The sequence below is a fragment of the Salvelinus fontinalis genome, chromosome 6 (assembly GCF_029448725.1).
Source record: "Salvelinus fontinalis isolate EN_2023a chromosome 6, ASM2944872v1, whole genome shotgun sequence".
In the NCBI taxonomy this organism is placed as follows: Eukaryota; Metazoa; Chordata; class Actinopteri; order Salmoniformes; family Salmonidae; genus Salvelinus; species Salvelinus fontinalis.
Window position 1 is genome coordinate 58,836,468 of NC_074670.1, and position 20,993 is coordinate 58,857,460.

Here is a 20,993-nt window from a genome sequence, read left to right on the forward strand (position 1 = left end):
TCCATTTTATCATGATAGATTTAATAGTCATCACTCTATGCACCGTCATGCCATTTTCAAGGAAGCCTTCCAGACGATATTCAGATCACATTATAGATTTTAATGAATTATGGCAAGACAAAAGATAATTTAAAAATGGATAATTGCAATATGCTGGGTCGTGGTCATGCTCATTAATTTACAACAATGCACACACTCTCCTCTCTCTCTCTCTTTCTCTCTCCAATCTCATCGTTTCAACGCGCATTTATTTCATTATGAGGTATTTGATGGTCATATCGAGGAGTATGTTATCGAAGATGACTTCCTCTCTCATACACTCAGGAAAAACAAGGAAACAAAGTGGAGAACATTTAATAGTTTAATAATAAGCTGCTGTATACATTCAGTGATTATTCCGATGTTCATGTTGCCAAAAGCCATGGGTGAGACAAGCAAAAACATTCAGCTACAAGATCTATTTCATTGTATGTAATTTTGTCCTTTTTTTCATTTACAATTTTCCATGTTGTACTGTAAAGCAACTGAAAACCGCATTGCTGATTTGCAAGATGGTTCTTCGAAGACCTTAATTTCCTTTAAACATACGATTCCACCAAATCTGTTTGGTCATGACTGAAAGGTTTGTCTTGCTGTTCTTAAATATATTTTCAGACTCAATTCAAAGGAGATGATACATGATGGCACAGCAGTTGAGCAAAGCTAGTCTGCATACCTTCACCCTTAGTCTCTTACTTGAAGTGTTGACAGGGCCTATTCTCTGGTTCATATCACTAAGGCCAGTTTTGAGGTGAGGAACTAACAGGGAACCTTAGTCCAAAAACAGACACACAGAAATAGGTGGAATTTTCTCACTAGCTTAAAAAACTAGCTTAACCATCTTCTTCTTACTTAAATATTAAGATTAAGCAATCTTTACGGTTTTGTTTGCTTCTCTTTTGGTTTATTTTGCTATCTCACTCTAAGCTCATTGAACTGACACACTACTATTGGTGCTGAAATTGCAATATTTTTTGTATTTTTTACATTTTCTATTTGTCCACACAGAAACTTGATGGCACAAGAACTGACCAATAATAAACTCTTTACAACAAGGTAGACTGCAAGTCAACAGTTGCCAGGGGTAACACAGTAAACAAAAACAAAAAACCAAGTTCATTTTGAAAAATAATCATAATCATTAAAAAAAAGCCAAATAAACAAAAAACTGTTAATTTCAAGTATAACTTACTGATAAAATAACTACACAGAATTAAATATTCTCATTATACATTTTTAAATTATTTATAAAATATATTTTGGCATATGTTTTTTATGTTTTTGTTTGTGTAACAACGCTACTGTAGCTTCAGTTGAACACCAATGTTTATTTTTAATTTTTTTACTCTTGAAACAAAACATTAAAGGGATTGTCACATAACAACAGGTTATTAAAAATGATAATAGTAAACCCTATACAGAGTTCCACATAGCAAGACGTGAGTGACGATCCCTTCTATCCTAGCCCCATAGTCAAAAGTCAGAAAAGTACAAGACCAGAGCACAAAGTTCTAATTGTGCTCCACTGGCTACAATCAAGAATGAACACAGGAGATTTCAAAAGCAATAAGTCTTTTTTTATCTTCCTCATAGCTCAGTCGAAAGTCTGTCCCACTTCCCAGTGTTGGGAGTGCCTGGGCAGATAGCAAGAGTTCATTAAGCTCCATCAGTGATAAACCATAAATACTGTGCAGACCTCACAGTCTGGTGACACTGGGATGTCCTCCAGCGGGGACGGGGGGGGGGGGGACGGGGGGGGTGTATACAGAGAATACGGATTCTCTTATCAGACCGAGAAGTAAATGAGACTGGGAATGGGTTCCTTCCCTTCCCTTCTCCGTCTTCACTACTGCGCACTGTTCAAGATGCACATAGAGGCAATGGTTCACAGAAGAAGGATCATGTGCATGTCTGTCTGTCGCCGTCTGTTGCACTGTGGGGAGCTTTACAAAGGAAACGAGGAGTCAATTTGGCAGCCGAGACAAAACCAAAGAAGGCAATCTCAGTTAGTGATGCAAAAACAGTCAAAAGGCATAAAGTTCTGTACTTTTTTTATCCGTCACTGTAGGTGTCAGGTCCTCATAAATCTGAACAGGGGAGAGGCAGAATCCGGCCGAAGGGGCAAGTCACACAGTCAACAGCAACCTGCCTGTCCACTGGCTGCAGAAAACGAACGGAAAAGCAAACAAAAGTACTGCGACTACAACAAAGCCACGTCCACGGCCTTCACTTTTCTGGAGGAACACAACATGAAGCTCAGCATTTTCCAGTAATATTCCACATCTGGGCTTTGTCCTTAGTACTGTATACTACGCTCAAGTTGTGTCTTTCTCTCTCGCTCTCTTTCTTTCTTTCATCGGCTTGACTTTCTCCTGCGTACACACAGCTATGGCGGAGTATGTGTGTGTATATATATATATATATATATATATAAATATATATATATATATGTGTGTGTTTGTTTACAGTGTGTGTGTGTGTGTGTGTGTGTGTGTGTGTGTGTGTGTGTGTGTGTGTGTGTGTGTGTGTGTGTGTGTGTGTGTGTGTGTGTGTGTGTGTGTGTGTGTGTGTGTGTGTGTGTGTGTGTGTGTGTGTGTGTGTGTGTGTGTGTGTGTGTGTGTGAGTAGGCTCCCCTGAGGCCCGTTAGAGCACAATGTCCTTCAGGCGCTTGCTGCTGGGAGACTCCTTCTCAAGATGGCTGCCGTCGTGGAGGAGAGTGTTGATCTCCCGGACGGCCGGCTCGCTGTCCTTCCCCTCGGGCTGCCGCAGCATACTGTGGTTGGCAATGCGCTCGGCGCCACGGCACCTGAGCGTGTTGTAGCCGGATGGCACCTTGGCCAGCGGGCTCTTCAGGTGCACAGGGGAGGTGATGGGACTGGCTGCTTCGCGCCCGTTGCCCGCCTCACGCACGGCGCCGCCGTTGGCCTTGGGGCTGCACACCTGAGACTCCATCATTGTCCGCTTGTTGCCCTTTAGCTCGCCCCGCTCGGGGTCTTCTGGGCCATCCTTGCCGAAGGTGGCAAAAGTCCTTTTGATGGTGCCGGTGCCACAGTCCTCGTAGTGGGGCACATCTACGGTGGTGGCCTCAATAGACAGGGCGATGACGTTGTTATGTGGGTGGCCGTGCTCAGGCGACTTGCCGCGGGCCGGACCAGGCACACGGGGCATCCAGCAGCGGTCCGAATGGCCCAGGATACGACACTCTTCCTGGCAGTGGAAGCCTTCGCTGGGGTCTGCAAAGAGAGGGAAGAAGGGGGTGGGTGGAATAAAAGGGAATAATTAGATTTGTCTGTTGAACTGGCCTATTTGCCAGGACTTTAACTCATTGACACTTTGCTTTCATGGATTTCACCATGCATTCTTTCTTTTCCTTTCATTTTATTTAGCTACATGTCAGAGACTTTTAAAAAATGAAGCAAAGTTTATTCGAACCCAAACAGCCCCAGTTCATATTTTCTGTGGGTAATTTCTCTCTCATGTCTGGTGTTTCTGCCATTTACACAAGACTAAAAGACTTGCCGTTACTTCCAGACGAATAGAGATCTGCAAGTTTGAGGCACTTCTAATGCGTCAATTAAAGGACGTACTGTTAAATCAAAGTCCATTTCCAGCTCATGCATAATTGGGTTTTCTATAGCAACACTTGATGAAAGCCAGGGTTTAAATATTACCACTAAGAGACACCAGCTGCGTTGCCATATCGCTGCCTAGTTCATCTAGCTCAGTCTGTCATCTGGCGCTGAGTTATAAATATCTAATGATGTTTTAATGCTGACAAAAAGTCTGTATTACTACATATCCTTTGTGTCGGAGGGAAGGGCTTTCAGGACGATGTTTGTATCATTAGAACAACAACAAAAAGATCCAAGCACTCTTGTCTGGAACTGAAGAGCTGTCGTCCTCTTCTCTGCCTTTGTTATCTAAGTAAGAACTGTAATTTAGGATTTTTATCCATAGGCCAGTCGAGTGAGTTTCAAATACCATCAAAGAGTGTTAGCCTCTCACCAAATCACACCCACTCACAAAGCAGGCAAATAATGGCTTTATACACACATATTGAACACATGTCAAGGGCAAGTGTTGTCATGAGAATCAAAGGATGTCGCATTTGTGAAAAAAGACAATATAACATGAATAATATCTACAGTATACTGTAGCTACCATGTTACAGGCCAAATAGACAGTCATTTACCTTAACCATTCATCCTCCCGATTGGTCCTCGCCTCCTAGGGGCAAGGGACCCTCCTCCCACAAGAGAGGCCCAAGGTGACAGGAAGGGATTGTGGGAAGGAATTGCCATCGACCCTCAGCACGCCACACGTTTAGATCTGGCACTCGCAGCTTGACAGATCACCTAATTAAAATCACTAATTATCTGTTTTCTTCCCCTCTTTTCTGCACTCTGAGGGGCACCTCTGCTTTGGGCGTGCCAATCTATATTTAAAGATTGCCTTCCAGGGACAAGGCTGCCGAAGCTGTCTCCCTCATAAACTGTGATCTGATGAGACTGACACGACTGAATGACTGGCTGGGTTAGTGGGCCATTTGAACCATGCTATGGCTGATCTTTGTATAGGATTATGGGGGTCGTTCATGGCCAGGGACACTAGAGCTCAAGAGGCCAAGCGGGTAGCCAGGACCATGGGTGACCAACGTCAATTCCATCATGAATGTTTCATGGGAGAGCTGTGCTAAACGATTACCGTGAGCTTTGCTGTGTGTGTGTGTAGGTTTGTGTACCTTGACACATATTGACTGTGTCTGCGTACTCTGGCCACACCCTCCCTCACTCCCTTCCTCTCTTCGTACGCACATCCATACCCGCTCCCGCCCACACACTCCGATGTGCACAGGGGACAATTGTGAAATTAAAAAGGAATAGAAAATAAAGCTCTGGATCGACTGGTGGCTCAAGTGGCTAAAGTTTTGTCTGTAATTACCAGGGTCTGTGAACACACTCAAGTCCACATCTTGAAAAGGGCTTTTCATCACTAATAGTCAATGTCATCACCATGGCAACAAGGGGTTGAGCTTTACCATTATCCATACTGCTCGCGCCAGAGACTGGTTATAGAACACCTGGCATCAAGAGACTGGTTATAGAACACCTGGCATCAAGAGACTGGTTATAGAACACCTAGCATCAATAGACTGGTTATAGAACACCTGGCATCAATAGACTGGTTATAGAACACCTGGCATCAAGAGACTGGTTATAGAACACCTGGCATCAAAAGACTGGTTATAGAACACCTGGCATCAAGAGACTGGTTATAGAACACCTGGCATCAAAAGACTGGTTATAGAACACCTCGCATCAAGAGACTGGTTATAGAACACCTGGCATCAAGAGACTGGTTATAGAACACCTGGCATCAAGAGACTGGTTATAGAACACCTGGCATCAAGAGACTGGTTATAGGACACCTGGCATCAAAAGACTGGTTATAGAACACCTGGCATCAAGAGACTGGTTATAGAACACCTGGCATCAAGAGACTGGTTATAGAACATCTGGCATCAAAAGACTGGTTATAGGACACCTTGCATCAAAAGACTGGTTATAGAACACCTGGCATCAAGAGACTGGTTATAGAACACCTGGCATCAAGAGACTGGTTATAGAACACCTGGCATCAAAAGACTGGTTATAGAACACCTGGCATCAAGAGACTGGTTATAGAACACCTGGCATCAAAAGACTGGTTATAGAACACCTGGCATCAAGAGACTGGTTATAGAACACCTGGCATCAAAAGACTGGTTATATGACACCTGGCATCAAGAGACTGGTTATAGAACACCTGGCATCAAGAGACTGGTTATAGAACACCTGGCATCAAGAGACTGGTTATAGAACACCTGGCATCAAAAGACTGGTTATAGAACACCTGGCATCAAGAGACTGGTTATAGAACACCTGGCATCAAGAGACTGGTTATAGAACACCTGGCATATTGCACAATACCAATCTACCCTTCAAAACTTCTGCTCTCTTATGAGGCTCTTCCTTATTTTCCAGGGGACTTGGATTGATAGATTTGAAACTTGTTTTCCCGCAGCCTGACTGAATGGTCTCAGGACACAAAGAAGACATAATCAAACACTACGCTTTATACTGAGTCGTCCATGCAACAGCAGTGAATAAACCCCTTTTCTCACCCCCTTCCTTTAGGGGGATCTCCGAAGAGAGAGCGGTTCTGTTGTAACTGACATCGTTCTGAAAGCCTGAGCGCCATCAACAGAACATTCACATCCTGCCTCTGCTTAGAGGCTCCCACACAAGCAGATGTCGTTGTCAAAGGTCCCCTAGAAGACGACAGAACAACATTGAAAAGAAAGAAAAAGAAAGGAGAGCGACGGGCCATCGGTCAACCCCTGACAAAGCCCAATCTCTTACTGGGAAAAATCTAAAGAAGCTAAATCTAATGCTCACAAACAAAGCAATTAAAAGCTCTTTATAGCTCTGCCGAGGTCTGAAACACCACAAGCCAAGAGGAAGACCAAGAAGGAGGCACCCTCCTGCTGTGAATGCCTATTGAAAGTCATCAGGAAAATAAGCTTGCTAATCAGTTACGGGGAAAAGACTTAAAGTACAGAGCGGTTCTATATCAGTAGGAACATTTCCTAACTAGGATTTAATACCTATTAATTACTGAGGGCACTCCGTCGGGAGCCGGAAGCTCGCCTATGTTTTTCAGTCATTCCAGATTTGAAATAGAAATTAAGTTAAATGGAGAGAAGGGGAAAATAACAAAATCACAAGGATCCAAGTCCCTCAGCACTGCTGACAAATCGGAAATGTTGTGCTTTTAATTCCGAATTGGGAGTTCCAAAAAGTATCAAAGGCTTTGGGGAGCACTTTAAATATGTATGTCCTTATGCACACGTCGAACGGTGTTGGCGATTAATAAATATTGCCACTTCAAATTCAAAAGCCGTAATTTCCTGGTAGATGTCGTCTGTGTTTTACCTGGAATAACATCAGTTTACATCAGCATGAAGAAGAGAGCCCCTCTGTTCCCCCTCACTCCAGCATCCTCGGCTGTATTCATGCACTAGTAGCCTCGCTCATTCAATCGCCTCACTTCCTGTCCCCATCCTCATTCACGGGAAGGAGTTACAACCTTAGGTCTCGACAGATAGGAAGTCGGCGGGGGGCTCTATGAGCCTTGCACAGCCATCCCTCAGTTTACCGTTGCTAGTGGGGTTTAACGATCCTCCCTAGTCGCACACCTGGAGGGGCTATTTGTTTGTGGCTAATGTAGCAAAAGTGAGAGAATCTTCTGAATCGGTGAACGGCTAAGGATGAAATATCCTAACAGTGAACACATAAGGGAAGTATTTTTATCATATGGAGAAAAGACTACCCCCTAAACTCGTCCTGTTTGGCAGGGTAATGTGGTCTCACTTGAAAAACAAACACTGTTTTCCCTCCAAAAAGTTCAAAAAGAGATCCTCCAGGTTCAAAACAGTGATGTAATCCTACAACATGAGGGGGAGGAAGGCAGAGTAATGTCCTAACTAGAAAGCCAGTGGTGACTTGATGCAAACCCAGATTCTGGAGACTACGCACACTCTGTTTCTATTGGAGGGCTTAATTGCGGCCATAGGGCTGTGAGATCCTCTGTATGACACCATTCAGTCAGTTTGGGTTTGCTGAACGATGAGCCCTAAAAAGAATTTAGAGCAGTAAGAGTCTATAAAAAGTAGTAATAGAAAAAGGTGGATGAGGATATATGCTTCAAGATAATTGGATATACTAATAGTCTCCCTATGGGTAAGACCACTTTATTTAGCAATGATTAGAGCAATTTATAATGATTACAATAACCCAATAATACCGTAGCAACACTTTATGCTGACCCAAAATACAGGAAATCGTCAGATGATATCATGTCCAAATCATTCATCAGACGCTACTTTAAACTTTTCATTTATTTCGCCCTCAAAAAGCTTTACTTTCTACTGTCAGTCTGTGGTTGTTGTTTCACCCCCATGCCATCGTTGATATTGCTGTCTCTGTCCAATTGCTGAAACAAGGCATTTGAAGATTATCTTTGCGAGAGGACAAAATAATAGTCTCTGAGAGAGAGCGAAAGAGCAAACCGCCAAGGTTGCCATTTTGTTTTGTCTCTTTCACATCGCTGCATGAGTGGTGCTGGTTGTGGCTGACTGGTATGAAATGAGAATGAAATCAACAGTGCAGTTATCCACCCGCTGACCCATTTAAGGACAAGGCTGGTGGCGGAACACCTCTCTTCCTCCATGTCTGTCTGTCTGTCTGTCTGTCTGTCTGTCTGTCTGTCTGTGTCTGTCTGTCTATGTGACATTACTCCTCATGCACCACAAACCAAGCCCCTGCGTTTCCTGCACTCGAAGTGCCAGTCCCTATCTGTGACAGTGGAATTGCTGTTTTCTAATTGCTCTCCATATTCATTTTCCATTCTACCAGCCACACACTAAATTATCAAGATTACATCTAAATTGTTGCCGCAGCCTCTCAATGCTCAACCGCTAATGCAGAAGCTCCCTCAGCAGACAAATTAGAGAGAGGCATTTCAGAAACAGGGAACTGGTGGAATTGAGTGTCTGTGTGGTTGGTTGGTGCTGGAGCTGAATTTGAATTCTCAGGCAACCTTGGACTGTACTGAAAACCTGGGTTGTGTTCATTAGGCACCAAAACGGAAGAAAACAGTACCCCAATGAGCACAACCCTGATTAACTTGGTCGTGGCTTACCTAGACACAGTGGGTCAGGGCCTTTACAGGTTTGTCTGCTTTAGCTAGTGCTAGGGGTATCGCTTTCTGGTCTGCTTTAGCTAGTGCTAGGGCTAACGATATCTGGTCTGCTTTAGCTAGTGTTATGGCTAACGCTATCTGGTCTGCTTTAGCTAGTGCTAGGGCTAACTCTATTTTCCATCCTAACACTGGGCTTGAGCGGGGCCTGCCAGTGAGGCAATCTCCCCCACTACTACCCACCAGGGAGTCCAAGCGCTGCTGTCAACCCAGCCAGCCAATTCAGTCGGCCGGTGCCATTAATCAGCCGCGAGCCCTGGCTCTTGCAGGAGCGCAAGATGGAGTGTGATGGTCTTGTTTTTACAAACAGTGGAGGGGCACCCTTACCGCACCGCACAAGCCCATCATTCTCCCAGCACCGTCACAGAAGCCGAGGCCTATCCCGCCACTCATTCCTCTCCCTCCACTGCCTCCTACTCCCAACAGCATCTGGTTCACTCTACTCCGTCCTCCTCCTCCTCCTCCTCCCATCCATGAGTCCATCTCTCCTCCCCATGCTCTGTTTTCCCTCCTTCCTCTCTCCTCCTTCCTCTCCTCGTCTCTTGTTTTCTCTCTTGTCTCACGTACAGCACATCGCTTTTATTAAATCTGCCCTTCCCAAAAATCTCTCCTTTTTTGTTATCTGTATCTGACCCCTCCAGACTTCCTCTTCCTCTCATCCTCTTTTCCATCAGTCAGATTATTAATTATGGAGGAAATTAGAGTCGCTGGGAAGCCATGTTAAGACTGTCGTACGGATTGGGAACCATGAGAGCGGGGTTTCATGCTACTCTAGCTGGTTCCATTTTGAAGCATTAGTACCAGTCAATTTATCAAGGAAGTGATTTGCTACCTAGTCTGCCGGGCGGATGGGTAAAGTGTGTCTGACAGACCAGTCTCTTCCGTGAAGGCCCCGGGTGCGGCTTGTCGGCGGCTAACGCAAGCTGACAGGTTAACTTATATCTCCGGTCAACACCAACAACCACCACCACGGCCGTTGCCTATTTCTTTTACAAGTAGTGTTTTCATTAATTATTTTGAAAGCCACACGGTAAATCATGCCAAATTCCAGAAGAGCATTTTTCCTCCAACCATCCCCTGCCTCCTCTCCCCTCTTTCCTCCATTTTCCCCCTCCCTTTTCATTCTGCTGCTCCATCAACCCCCGGCGCGTGTGCATTCCATCACAGGTTCCCCCTGTTTTAAAGAATGAATCTCCAAACCGGTGTTGACAAACAATGCAGTGGCTTCTAAATTGGTACAAACAGCATCTGTTTAACAGCTGTGTAACTGCGGTGGGGAGAAGAGAAGAGAGAAGGAGAAAAAAAAGCAAAAGCATTTGCTGTTTTTATAAATCACTTTGTCATCACTGCCTACTGCACTGTTTTGTTCAAAGGCAGAAGCGGCGAGCCAATGGACTGCTTGATATAGTGGTAACGAGCACGAGCTCGTTGTCATGATGACATATGCGTGGTGGGCTGGTGGGACGGTTTTTCCACGCGCCCTGTCTGGCGACTAATTCTATTTTGCTGGGAGGCACATTTCCACACCCTATCATACAGTGTTTTATATATACCCCCGGAGCCAGCGATGGCATTTTTTGTACAGGCTTCTGTGACCTCTAGTTGCCATTGATGGTTATATCTCCTAAACTCTTAGAAAAAAAGGTTCTAAAAGGGTTCTTCGGCTGTCCCCATAGGAGAACCCTTTGAAGAAACCTTTTGGTTTCAGGTAGAATCCTATTGGGTTCTTTGTAGAACCCTTTCCACAGAGGGTTTTACATGGAACACAAAATAGTTCTACCTGGAACCAAAAAGGGTTCTCCTATGGGGACAGCCGAAGAACCATTTTAGAACCATTTTTTCTAAGAATGTAGGAGATATAACCATCAATGGCAACTAGAGGTCACAGAAGCCTGTACAAAAAATGCCATCGCTGGCTCCGGGAGCTTAGCCTTTACCGGGAACGTGGAGTATGGAGATCGAGGGAGATAGGGGACACTCAGAGGGGCAGGTTTCATTGTGATCATGACTGATCTGGTGTGATGTAGGCGAATTGGATCAGTACGTTGTAATAATTAATGTGATGGGGGGGGGGTTAATACGCTGTGTGAGCTGTCCGGGGCTCTGATTCGACGACAGCCCATCTCGACTGGATCTTAAACAGGCGTACATGCATGGAGAGTTAAGCTAAGATGAGTTGAGCTGGGCTGAACCAGGACAAACCGGGCTAAGAGGGTAGTGGAGGACTCCACACACACACATAGCCAGGTCAACCTATCAGAGCCTTAACTGTATAGCATCATGGGCAACCGGCTTATTAGATGCGGAAGAAGCCATTGTAGTGGTGCTCACCCACTAAAGTTGGCCTCCTAATGGCAGACCCTCAGATTAACCTGGCTCACTGCAGGCCCACAACAACAGTGGCACGCACCCCTAGAACACAAATTTCCTTTCCATAATGGCATCGGCAGCGGAAGGAAGGACATCTTTAAATACACTGTATCAAATGGCGCATTTCTGCTGTGTTTAAGCTTGACCGAGCTAGCGAGCTAATTTGCTTGGCAAAAACCCTTGAGTCTGAGAGAGGGAGCGAGGGGGGACAAACGCAGACAGTAAATTACATCTGTGGTGGGGAGACAAGGAAGAGCTGGGCTTTTGGGGTTGAGAGATGGAGAGGGAAGAGTAGGGTGAGGCAGGAGGATGTTAACCGATCGGCAGTGTAGGCAGGATGAATTGATCTGTGAGAAAAGAACAGGAAAAGCTGAGGTCCTGAGGTTTTCTACTCATCTCCAGGGAGACACTTATTGGACAGTTCTCAAATTAGTCTATTTTTGGAGTTTGTAGAACCAGAGTTGTAATATATTAGAATATTATTTTCAGGAACACTACTGTAACAAAGGACAACGTCGATGTGTAACGTGCTGCACATGCTACTTAACACTACTATTTTATTGAGATGATTTCAGTATTGCAATACACGTTCAAGCCCTAGCACAATCTAACACATGACCAAATAATGTTGAGGGGAATGGATGTGCGATTGGGCATTGACAGACAACATCTTCCAATATACCTCAGGTCAATGCACTTAACACATAGCAACTCCACTCTCACCCTAGTGTGACCATAAACCAACCCTTACATTTTGTATTTTATTGTGTGGTGTTTTATTCGCTGAGGAAACCCAACACAATAGCTCAGTACCCATCAGACCATGAACCCACCTGGACATCCGGCAGCCTGAGCTCAACAAATCAATGTGTCTTTCTCTAAACAGCTGGGCCCAGCACACCGAGGCATAGAATACACTAACATCTCCAGACTCCTTGGCTTCATCCCAAATGGTACCCTTTTCCATTTAAAGTGCACTACTTTTGACCAGAGCTCTATGGCTCTGCCTATGGGCCCTGGTCAAACGCTGTGCACTAAATAGGGAGTAGGGCGCAATTTAGGACCCATCCCATCTCCGTCTCTTCCCAGCGAGACTCGGCACTGCTTGAACAGAGGCCCCTTACATAATTAATGTAATGTGCCATCTCATTCAGTCATGTTCACTCTGTGTCAGCCGGGACTATGTGTTTTATATTCCGCTTTATCTCTCTGCAGAAAGATACACGAGCATTCTCTCTCTCTCCCTAACTCTCGTTCACACACACTCTTCCTGTATCTCTCTCTCTCTCTCTTTCTCCTGTTATTATTTCTTACATTGTCTCCATATCTTTCCACATCCCTTTTTTCCTGCTCACTTGAACAATCTATGGAAGTAGGACAACGTGGGGGGCTGCCGAGTGTACTGGGCTGGTTTGGCTGTGCATGCAGAAAACACTGCTAGGCAGGAATGGCCCCCTTGGGAGAGGCTAGCGGTCCAGTAGAGAGGCTTGATAAGAGAGAGACCTAGTCAGCCAGCTCTGCCTGGCGCGGGTCAACCTAACTTTCACAGCACCGGTTCAATGGACCAACCCCTAGCCAAGGTAAAGTCCTGGGGAATTTTTATGAGAGGAAAACAGAAGGAAAAAGAAACAATTACCATTATCGCCGCGGCAACGGCAGCAGCATTCCCTGCCACCCCCCACACCTTAGTATTACATACAGACACATTGAGGCTAATGTTGCACAGGGGCTTGTTGTGATTTTCTCCAGCCACAAAAGGCCATTTTTGTTTGGTGTCTGGAGAACTGCTGTTTCTATCCGAGGGTCTCCATTATTCATAGCTGAGAGGGGCCTCGCTGTGATGGCACATAATAGCACTGAGCCCATGGCAACACCACTCAGTATTTTCTATCATTTCTCTAGTCACTGCCACTACAGCATAGAGGGGTCTCTACCATTTCTCTAGCCACTACAGCATAGAGGGGTCTCCATCATTTCTCTAGCCACTGCCACTACAGCATAGAGGGGTCTCTACCATTTCTCTAGCCACTGCCACTACAGCATAAAGGGGTCTCTACCATTTCTCTAGCCACTACAGCATAGAGGGGTCTCTATCATTTCTCTAGCCACTGCCACTACAGCATAGAGGGGTCTCTACCATTTCTCTAGCCACTGCCACTACAGCATAGAGGGGTCTCTACCATTTCTCTAGCCACTGCCACTACAGCGGAGAGGGAGTCTCTAACATTTCTCTAGCCACTACAGCATAGAGGGGTCTCTACCATTTCTCTAGCCACTACAGCATAGAGGGGTCTACCATTCCTCTAGCCACTACAGCATAGAGGGGTCTCTACCATTTCTCTAGCCACTGCCACGACAGCATAGAGGGGTCTCTACCATTTCTCTAGCCACTGCCACTACAGCATAGAGGGGTGTCTACCATTTCTCTAGCCACTGCCACTACAGCATAGAGGGGTCTCTACCATTTCTCTAGCCACTGCCACTACAGCGGAGAGGGAGTCTCTAACATTTCTCTAGCCACTACAGCATAGAGGGGTCTCTAACATTTCTCTAGCCACTACAGCATAGTAAGGCCTCTACCATTTCTCTAGTCACTACAGCATAGAGGGGTCTCTACCATTTCTCTAGCCATTGCCACTACAGCGGAGAGGGGGTCTCTAACATTTCTCTATCCACTAGAGCATAGAGGGGTCACTACCATTTCTCTAGCCACTGCCACTACAGCGGAGAGGTAGTCTCTAACATTTCTCTAGCCACTACAGCGGAGAGGGAGTCTCTACCATTTCTCTATCCACTACAGCGGAGAGGGGGTCTCTACCATTTCTCTAGCCACTACAGCGGAGAGGGAGTCTCTAACATTTCTCTATCCACTACAGCGGAGAGGGGGTCTCTAACATTGCTCTATCCACTACAGCGGAGAGGGGATCTCTAACATTTCTCTAGCCACTACAGTGGAGAGGGGGTCTCTAACATTTCTCTATCCACTACATCGGAGAGGGGGTCTCTAACATTTCTCTATCCACTACAGCGGAGAGGGAGTCTCTAACATTTCTCTATCCACTACAGCGGAGAGGGGGTCTGTAACATTTCTCTAGCCACTACAGCGGAGAGGGGGTCTCTAACATTTCTCTATCCACTACATCGGAGAGGGGATCTCTAACATTTCTCTAGCCACTACATCGGAGAGGGGGTCTCTAACATTTCTCTAGCCACTACATCGGAGAGGGGGTCTCTAACATTTCTCTATCCACTACATCGGAGAGGGGGTCTCTAACATTTCTCTATCCACTACAGCGGAGAGGGAGTCTCTAACATTTCTCTAGCCACTACAGCGGAGAGGGGGTCTCTAACATTTCTCTAGCCACTACAGCGGAGAGGGGGTCTCTACCATTTCTCTATCCACTACAGCGGAGAGGGGGTCTCTACCATTTCTCTATCCACTACAGCGGAGAGGGGGTCTCTACCATTTCTCTATCCACTACAGCATAGAGGGGTCTCTACCATTTCTCTCGCCACTACATCATAGAGGGGTCTCTATCATTTCTCTAGCCACTGCCACTACAGCATAGAGGGGTCTGTATCATTTCTCTAGCCACTGCCACTACAGCATAGAGGGGTCTCTACCATTTCTCTAGTCACTGCCACTACATCATAGAGGGGTCTCTACCATTTCTCTAGCCACTACAGCATAGAGGGGTCACTACCATTTCTCTAGCCACTACGGCATAGAGGGGTCTCTACCATTTCTCTAGCCACCACAGCATAGAGGGGTCTCTAACATTTCTCTAGCCACTGCCACTACAGCGGAGAGGGGGTCTCTAACATTTCTCTAGCCACTGCCACTACAGCTTAGAGGGGTCTCTAACATTTCTCTAGCCACTACAGCATAGAGGGGTGTCTACCATTTCTCTAGCCACTGCCACTACAGCAGAGAGGGAATCTCTAGCATTTCTCTAGCCACTACAGCATAGAGGGGTCTCTAACATTTCTCTAGCCACTACAGCATAGTGGGGTCTCTACCATTTCTCTAGCCACTACAGCATAGAGGGGTCTCTACCATTTCTCTAGCTACTGCCACTACAGCGGAGAGGGGGTCTCTAACATTTCTCAATTCAATACAGCGGAGAGGGGGTCTCTAACATTTCTCTATTCAATACAGCGGAGAGGGGGTCTCTAACATTTCTCTAGCCACTACAGTGGAGAGGGGGTCTCTAACATTTCTCTATTCAATACAGCGGAGAGGGGGTCTCTAACATTTCTCTATTCAATACGGCGGAGAGGGGGTCTCTAACATTTCTCTAGCCACTACAGTGGAGAGGGGGTCTCTAACATTTCTCTATTCAATACAGTGGAGAGGGGGTCTCTAACATTTCTCTATTCAATACAGCGGAGAGGGGGTCTCTAACATTTCTCTATTCAATACAGCGGAGAGGGGGTCTCTAACATTTCTCTAGCCACTACAGTGGAGAGGGGGTCTCTAACATTTATCTATTCAATACAGCGGAGAGGGGGTCTCTAACATTTCTCTATTCAATACAGCGGAGAGGGGGTCTCTAACATTTCTCTAGCCACTACAGTGGAGAGGGGGTCTCTAACATTTCTCTATTCAATACAGCGGAGAGGGGGTCTCTAACATTTCTCTATTCAATACAGCGGAGAGGGGGTCTCTAACATTTCTCTATTCAATACAGCGGAGAGGGGGTCTCTAACATTTCTCTATCCACTACAGCGGAGAGGGGGTCTCTAACATTTCTCTAGCCACTACAGCGGAGAGGGAGTCTCTAACATTTCTCTAGCCACTACAGCATAGAGGGGTCTCTACCATTTCTCTAGCCACTACAGCGGAGAGGGGGTCTCTACCATTTCTCTATCCACTACAGCGGAGAGGGGGTCTCTAACATTTCTCTAGCCACTACAGTGGAGAGGGGGTCTCTAACATTTCTCTATCCACTACAGTGGAGAGGGGGTCTCTAACATTTCTCTATTCAATACAGCGGAGAGGGGGTCTCTAACATTTCTCTATTCAATACAGCGGAGAGGGGGTCTCTAACATTTCTCTATCCACTACAGCGGAGAGGGGTCTCTAACTTTTCTCTATCCACTACAGCGAAGAGGGGGTCTCTACCATTTCTCTAGCCACTACAGCAGAGAGGGGATCTCTAACATTTCTCTATTCAATACAGCGGAGAGGGGGTCTCTACCATTTCTCTATTCACTACAGCAGAGAGGGGATCTCTAACATTTCTCTATTCAATACAGCGGAGAGGGGGTCTCTAACATTTCTCTAGCCACTACAGTGGAGAGGGGGTCTCTAACATTTCTCTATTCAATACAGCGGAGAGGGGGTCTCTACCATTTCTCTAGCCACTACAGCGGAGAGGGTGTCTCTACCATTTCTCTAGCCACTACAGCGGAGAGGGTGTCTCTAACATTTCTCTTTCCACTACAGCGGAGAGGGAGTCTCTAACATTTCTCTAGCCACTACAGCGGAGAGGGGGTCTCTACCATTTCTCTAGCCACTACAGCAGAGAGGGGGTCTCTACCATTTCTCTAGCCACTACAGCAGAGAGGGAGTCTCTAACATTTCTCTATCCACTACAGCGGAGAGGGGGTTGTCAGCAGTACAGACAGACAGAGAGTGAGGGAAGAAAATGACAAAAGGAGGAAAGGAAGAGAGATGTTTTGATTTGAGGAAACTGACTATGGCATAAGGGGGGAAATTGGGGGGGTACTTGGGTACAGTTACATGCACACAATAATTTTGTGAATAGTCCTATTAACATTTGTTTGATTAAAACATTTACATGCTTTGCAAGAATATCTATTTCGCTAATAATCCTGTTTACAGTCAAAACAGGCAATCAAAATAAATGTTCTACCACAGCGACCATGCTATTTTTGGGAAGCCTATTTGATTCTGAGTTCGGACATATAAAGTTGGTATGTGAAAACTATTTGTAAGGTGCATACTTTCCGTTTTTCCAAACTCACTTCGCTCGCGCCTAAGAGGGAGGCTGGCACTACCGGTGCTAGCACGTGCACAGATCAAATACCCCGCTGGAACGCGATTAAACTGTTTACATGTCCTAATCATTTGAAAGATTGCTTAGTAAAGTAGATGTTTTAATCGGCATATGCTTCTTTTGATTTTGACCTTACGCCGATTTAAGATAAGCAGAGTAAAGTGTTACATGACTATTGCATAATCTGCCTACTGCCATAATCAGTTTAATATCAAATTATTAGTGTGCTTGTAAATAGGGTTGAACATTTTGGGGAATATTCAGAGGTGGAAACTTTCTGTGGGAATTAACGGGAATATATGGGAATTAACCAAAATATTTGCTAATTAATATTAATTCCATTTAAATGTAGATGTTTTTTGCATTGGATATATTTACCAAATCATATCATTTTGACCGAGTCTCTCTTGGAAAAGAGATGTTATATTAATGGAGAACAACCTGTATAAATAACAGTAAAAAAATATAATAATAATAATATGGAGACAGAAACATAAACATTTTACCTTATCATAAATAGACATTATTGCAAATGATTAAATCCTTCCAATAGAAATAGTTTAGTTTTGAATTGAACTTTAATTAAATGAGTTGACTCTTCACATGGGATGATTTCATTGAACAACAAAAGGGAATATTGAATGATCCCCAATGATCAATCGCATCTCCCAAAAATGTTTTCAACATCTGTAAAATGATAATCTAGAAATTAAAGCTTTGGTTCCATCCTCTAAGGCTTCTCTCTGGACCTCCTCAATGTCCACCTCTTGAACATCAGACTCTGAGGCCTCATCTTCACTGTCACTTTCCAACCTTGTTGAGGATGGCTTTAGTCAGGCTCAAAAAGCCTAATTTGCCCGGATGGCCACCAATTTTTCAACCCTTGTATTAGTCAGCCTGTTGCGTGCTTTAGAAATTTACCGGAAAGTTTCCGACCCTTTGCAACCCTACTTGTAAACACACTCATTGACATTAAATGCCATATCTGTGGCAAGGGAGCAAAAAGTCAGCTTGGCACCGTGTCACCCCCTATGCCAGCTGGAATAGCCCTTGTATGGATGGACCACACACATAACAAGGATTGTAGCATGGGGGTTGGGGCTGGAGGTGGGGACGGGAGGGCCCAGACATGTCCTCAAGGACACCCATGTCATAAGGAACTCCTCGTGTGGCGCGATATTAAATAAGACATCTACTGTGAGTGCCGAATGATATCAGTGTCCATGGTAACTAGACTTATTAGGTTGTTTTTGATCTCTTTGTGATGCTAATGAGAGCCGACCTGGGAGAAGGTGTACGTCCCAAATCGCACTCTAATCCAGACATAGTGCACTACTTTTGGCCAGAGCCCTATGGGTCAAGAGTAGTGCACTATATAGGGAATAGGGTGCCATTTGGGAAGCAGACAAGGAAGTACAATATTCCCATTATAGTAATGTGTGTTATTAATATGGCCTGGTGAAAACTAAGGGGCTTGAGACCCCTAATGTATATATGGCGGCTCATGTGTCTGGAGCAGTTCATTGTCTGGGGTCTGGCGGTTGCCGGTCCGTCTCTCTCTCTGCTGTTTATGTGCAGCCCTGAGTTTTAATAGAGAATGCATTAGAACAAGCCAGCGCATCATTAAAAAAAGCCATTTTGAAGCTTTCCTGTCTGCCATTAAATTTAACAGCTAACCTCTCCCATTACTTTTTATCCTCCTTTTTAAAGGGGTGGAAGAGGAGGAAGGGCCGAAAAATGATAATTGGCTCACCAAGGAGAATGAAGTGATTGAATGGAATTCCTTCCTTTATGAGATAGAAAAAAATAACCCACATACCAAGGGAAAGCTATTCGATTGGCATACCCAGAATGCACTTGGGGTTGTTGTTTTCTTATTTTTCTCTTGGACCTCATGGAGGAATGGAGGTTGCGTAAACTCAGAGTGGCTCTAGAGGAGGCATGTGCACATGATGGTCTGGGCAGTGTGTGTGTGTGGTGGAAGTAGAGTCGTCAGCATCAGCAGGCTCCTAGTTTATCAGTAGTGGCCACAGGCCTTCTGGCATGGTTGGAGAGGTGAGGAAGGCTACAGGAGTCCACAGGCTGTTTACTGATCCCCTCCCTCCCTTTAATATTTCATCAGTAGCTGATCATCTGGACCCTGGCTGGTCAACAGGTAGGCTTTGGCTGCAGTCATTCTGTACCAAGGGGAAGTCCCTCCGTCAACATCAAATTTTACCCTGTTCAAATGGCTGAATTTCATTTCAATACCGTGATCATCATAGGGGACAACCAAGGGGACTCAGACACTAATCAGTGAGGCCGAGACAGAGAAAAGAGGTTTGGTTTACTTCTCCTCAACCTGTGACCCCTATGAAGGAAATCCACAAAAATACTTAATTATGTATGTTTTATAGGTGTTCTGGGACAGCTGGCGGGAAAGTGTTTCTGCTCAGATAAAAGGGGGTCTGCATTCCAAATGACTGAACGTTAAAGAATAAATCCATCGGCGCTCAATATACATGAAGCAGAGTGAGAGATATGGAAATGCCAGATGCCCGGGGCAGTAATCTTTTGTCACCACATGAATTACCACAGAAGAAAGAGGAAATGGCGTCTTCGCCGTAACAAATTCCATATATGTAATGTCGTCAAAGGGGGTGAAATACGAGGGGAGGAAAATTTAAACGCAGCATAAAAGGAAGGTGACAAAAACACTGAGAGACATCAACAACAACACTGGGAGACACACATCAACAACACTGAGAGACACAACAATACTGAGAGACACAACAACACTGGGAGAGACACATCAGCAACACTTAGAGACACAACAATACTGAGAGACACAACAACACTGGGAGAGACACATCAACAACACTGAGAGACACAACAACACTGGGAGAGACACATCAACAACACTGAGAGACACAACAACACTGAGAGACACATCAACAACACTGAGACACATCAACAACACTGAGAGACACATTAACAACACTGAGAGACACATTAACAACACTGGGAGACACACATCAACAACACTGGGAGACACACATCAACAACACTGAGACACATTAACAACACTGAGACACACATCAACAACACTGAGACACATTAACAACACTGAGACACATCAACAACACTGACAGACTCAACAACACTGAGACACACATCAACAACACTGAGAGAGACACATCAACACCACTGACAGGCTCAACAACACTGAGAGAGTCACATCAACAACACTGAGACACATCAACAACACTGGGACACATCGACAACACTGGGAGACATCAACAACACTGGGAGACACACATCAACAACACTGACAGACTCAACAACACTGAGACACACAACAACAACACTGAGAGAGACACATCAACAACACTGAGACACATCAACAACCTTGAGAGACATACAACAACACTGACACAACACTGAGACAACACCCCTTCACTTTTTCAAAAATTTTACAGCATTATTCTAAAATGGATTAAACTTTTTTCCCCCTCATCAATATACACACAATAACGAGAAAGCAAAAACATTTTTTTATTTTGCAAATGTATTAAAAATACAAAAATGTAATATCACATTTACACGAGTATTCAGACCCTTTACTCAGTACTTTGTTGAAGCACCTTTGGCAGCGATTACAGCCTTGAGTCTTCTTGGGTATGACGCTACAAGCTTGGCACACCTGTATTTGGGGAGTTCCTCCCATTCTTTTCTGTAGATCCTCTCAAGCTCTATCAGGTTGGATTGGGAGCGCTGCTGCAC

The 20,993-nt window shown here is 45.0% G+C and overlaps 1 protein-coding gene across 6 annotated transcripts in view; it reads right to left on the minus strand.

The window, feature by feature from the left end:
* Positions 1-348: 348 nt before the first annotated feature.
* pcdh19 (protocadherin 19) overlaps positions 349-20,993 on the minus strand; it is a 94,629-nt gene continuing 73,984 nt past the window's right edge. For all 6 annotated transcript variants that reach the window (XM_055927240.1, XM_055927236.1, XM_055927238.1 and 3 more), the window contains exon 5: positions 349-3,272. In XM_055927240.1, coding sequence (XP_055783215.1) covers positions 2,683-3,272 — 590 coding nt within the window. In that variant the 3' untranslated portion in view covers positions 349-2,682. The remainder of the gene's footprint in view (positions 3,273-20,993) is intronic.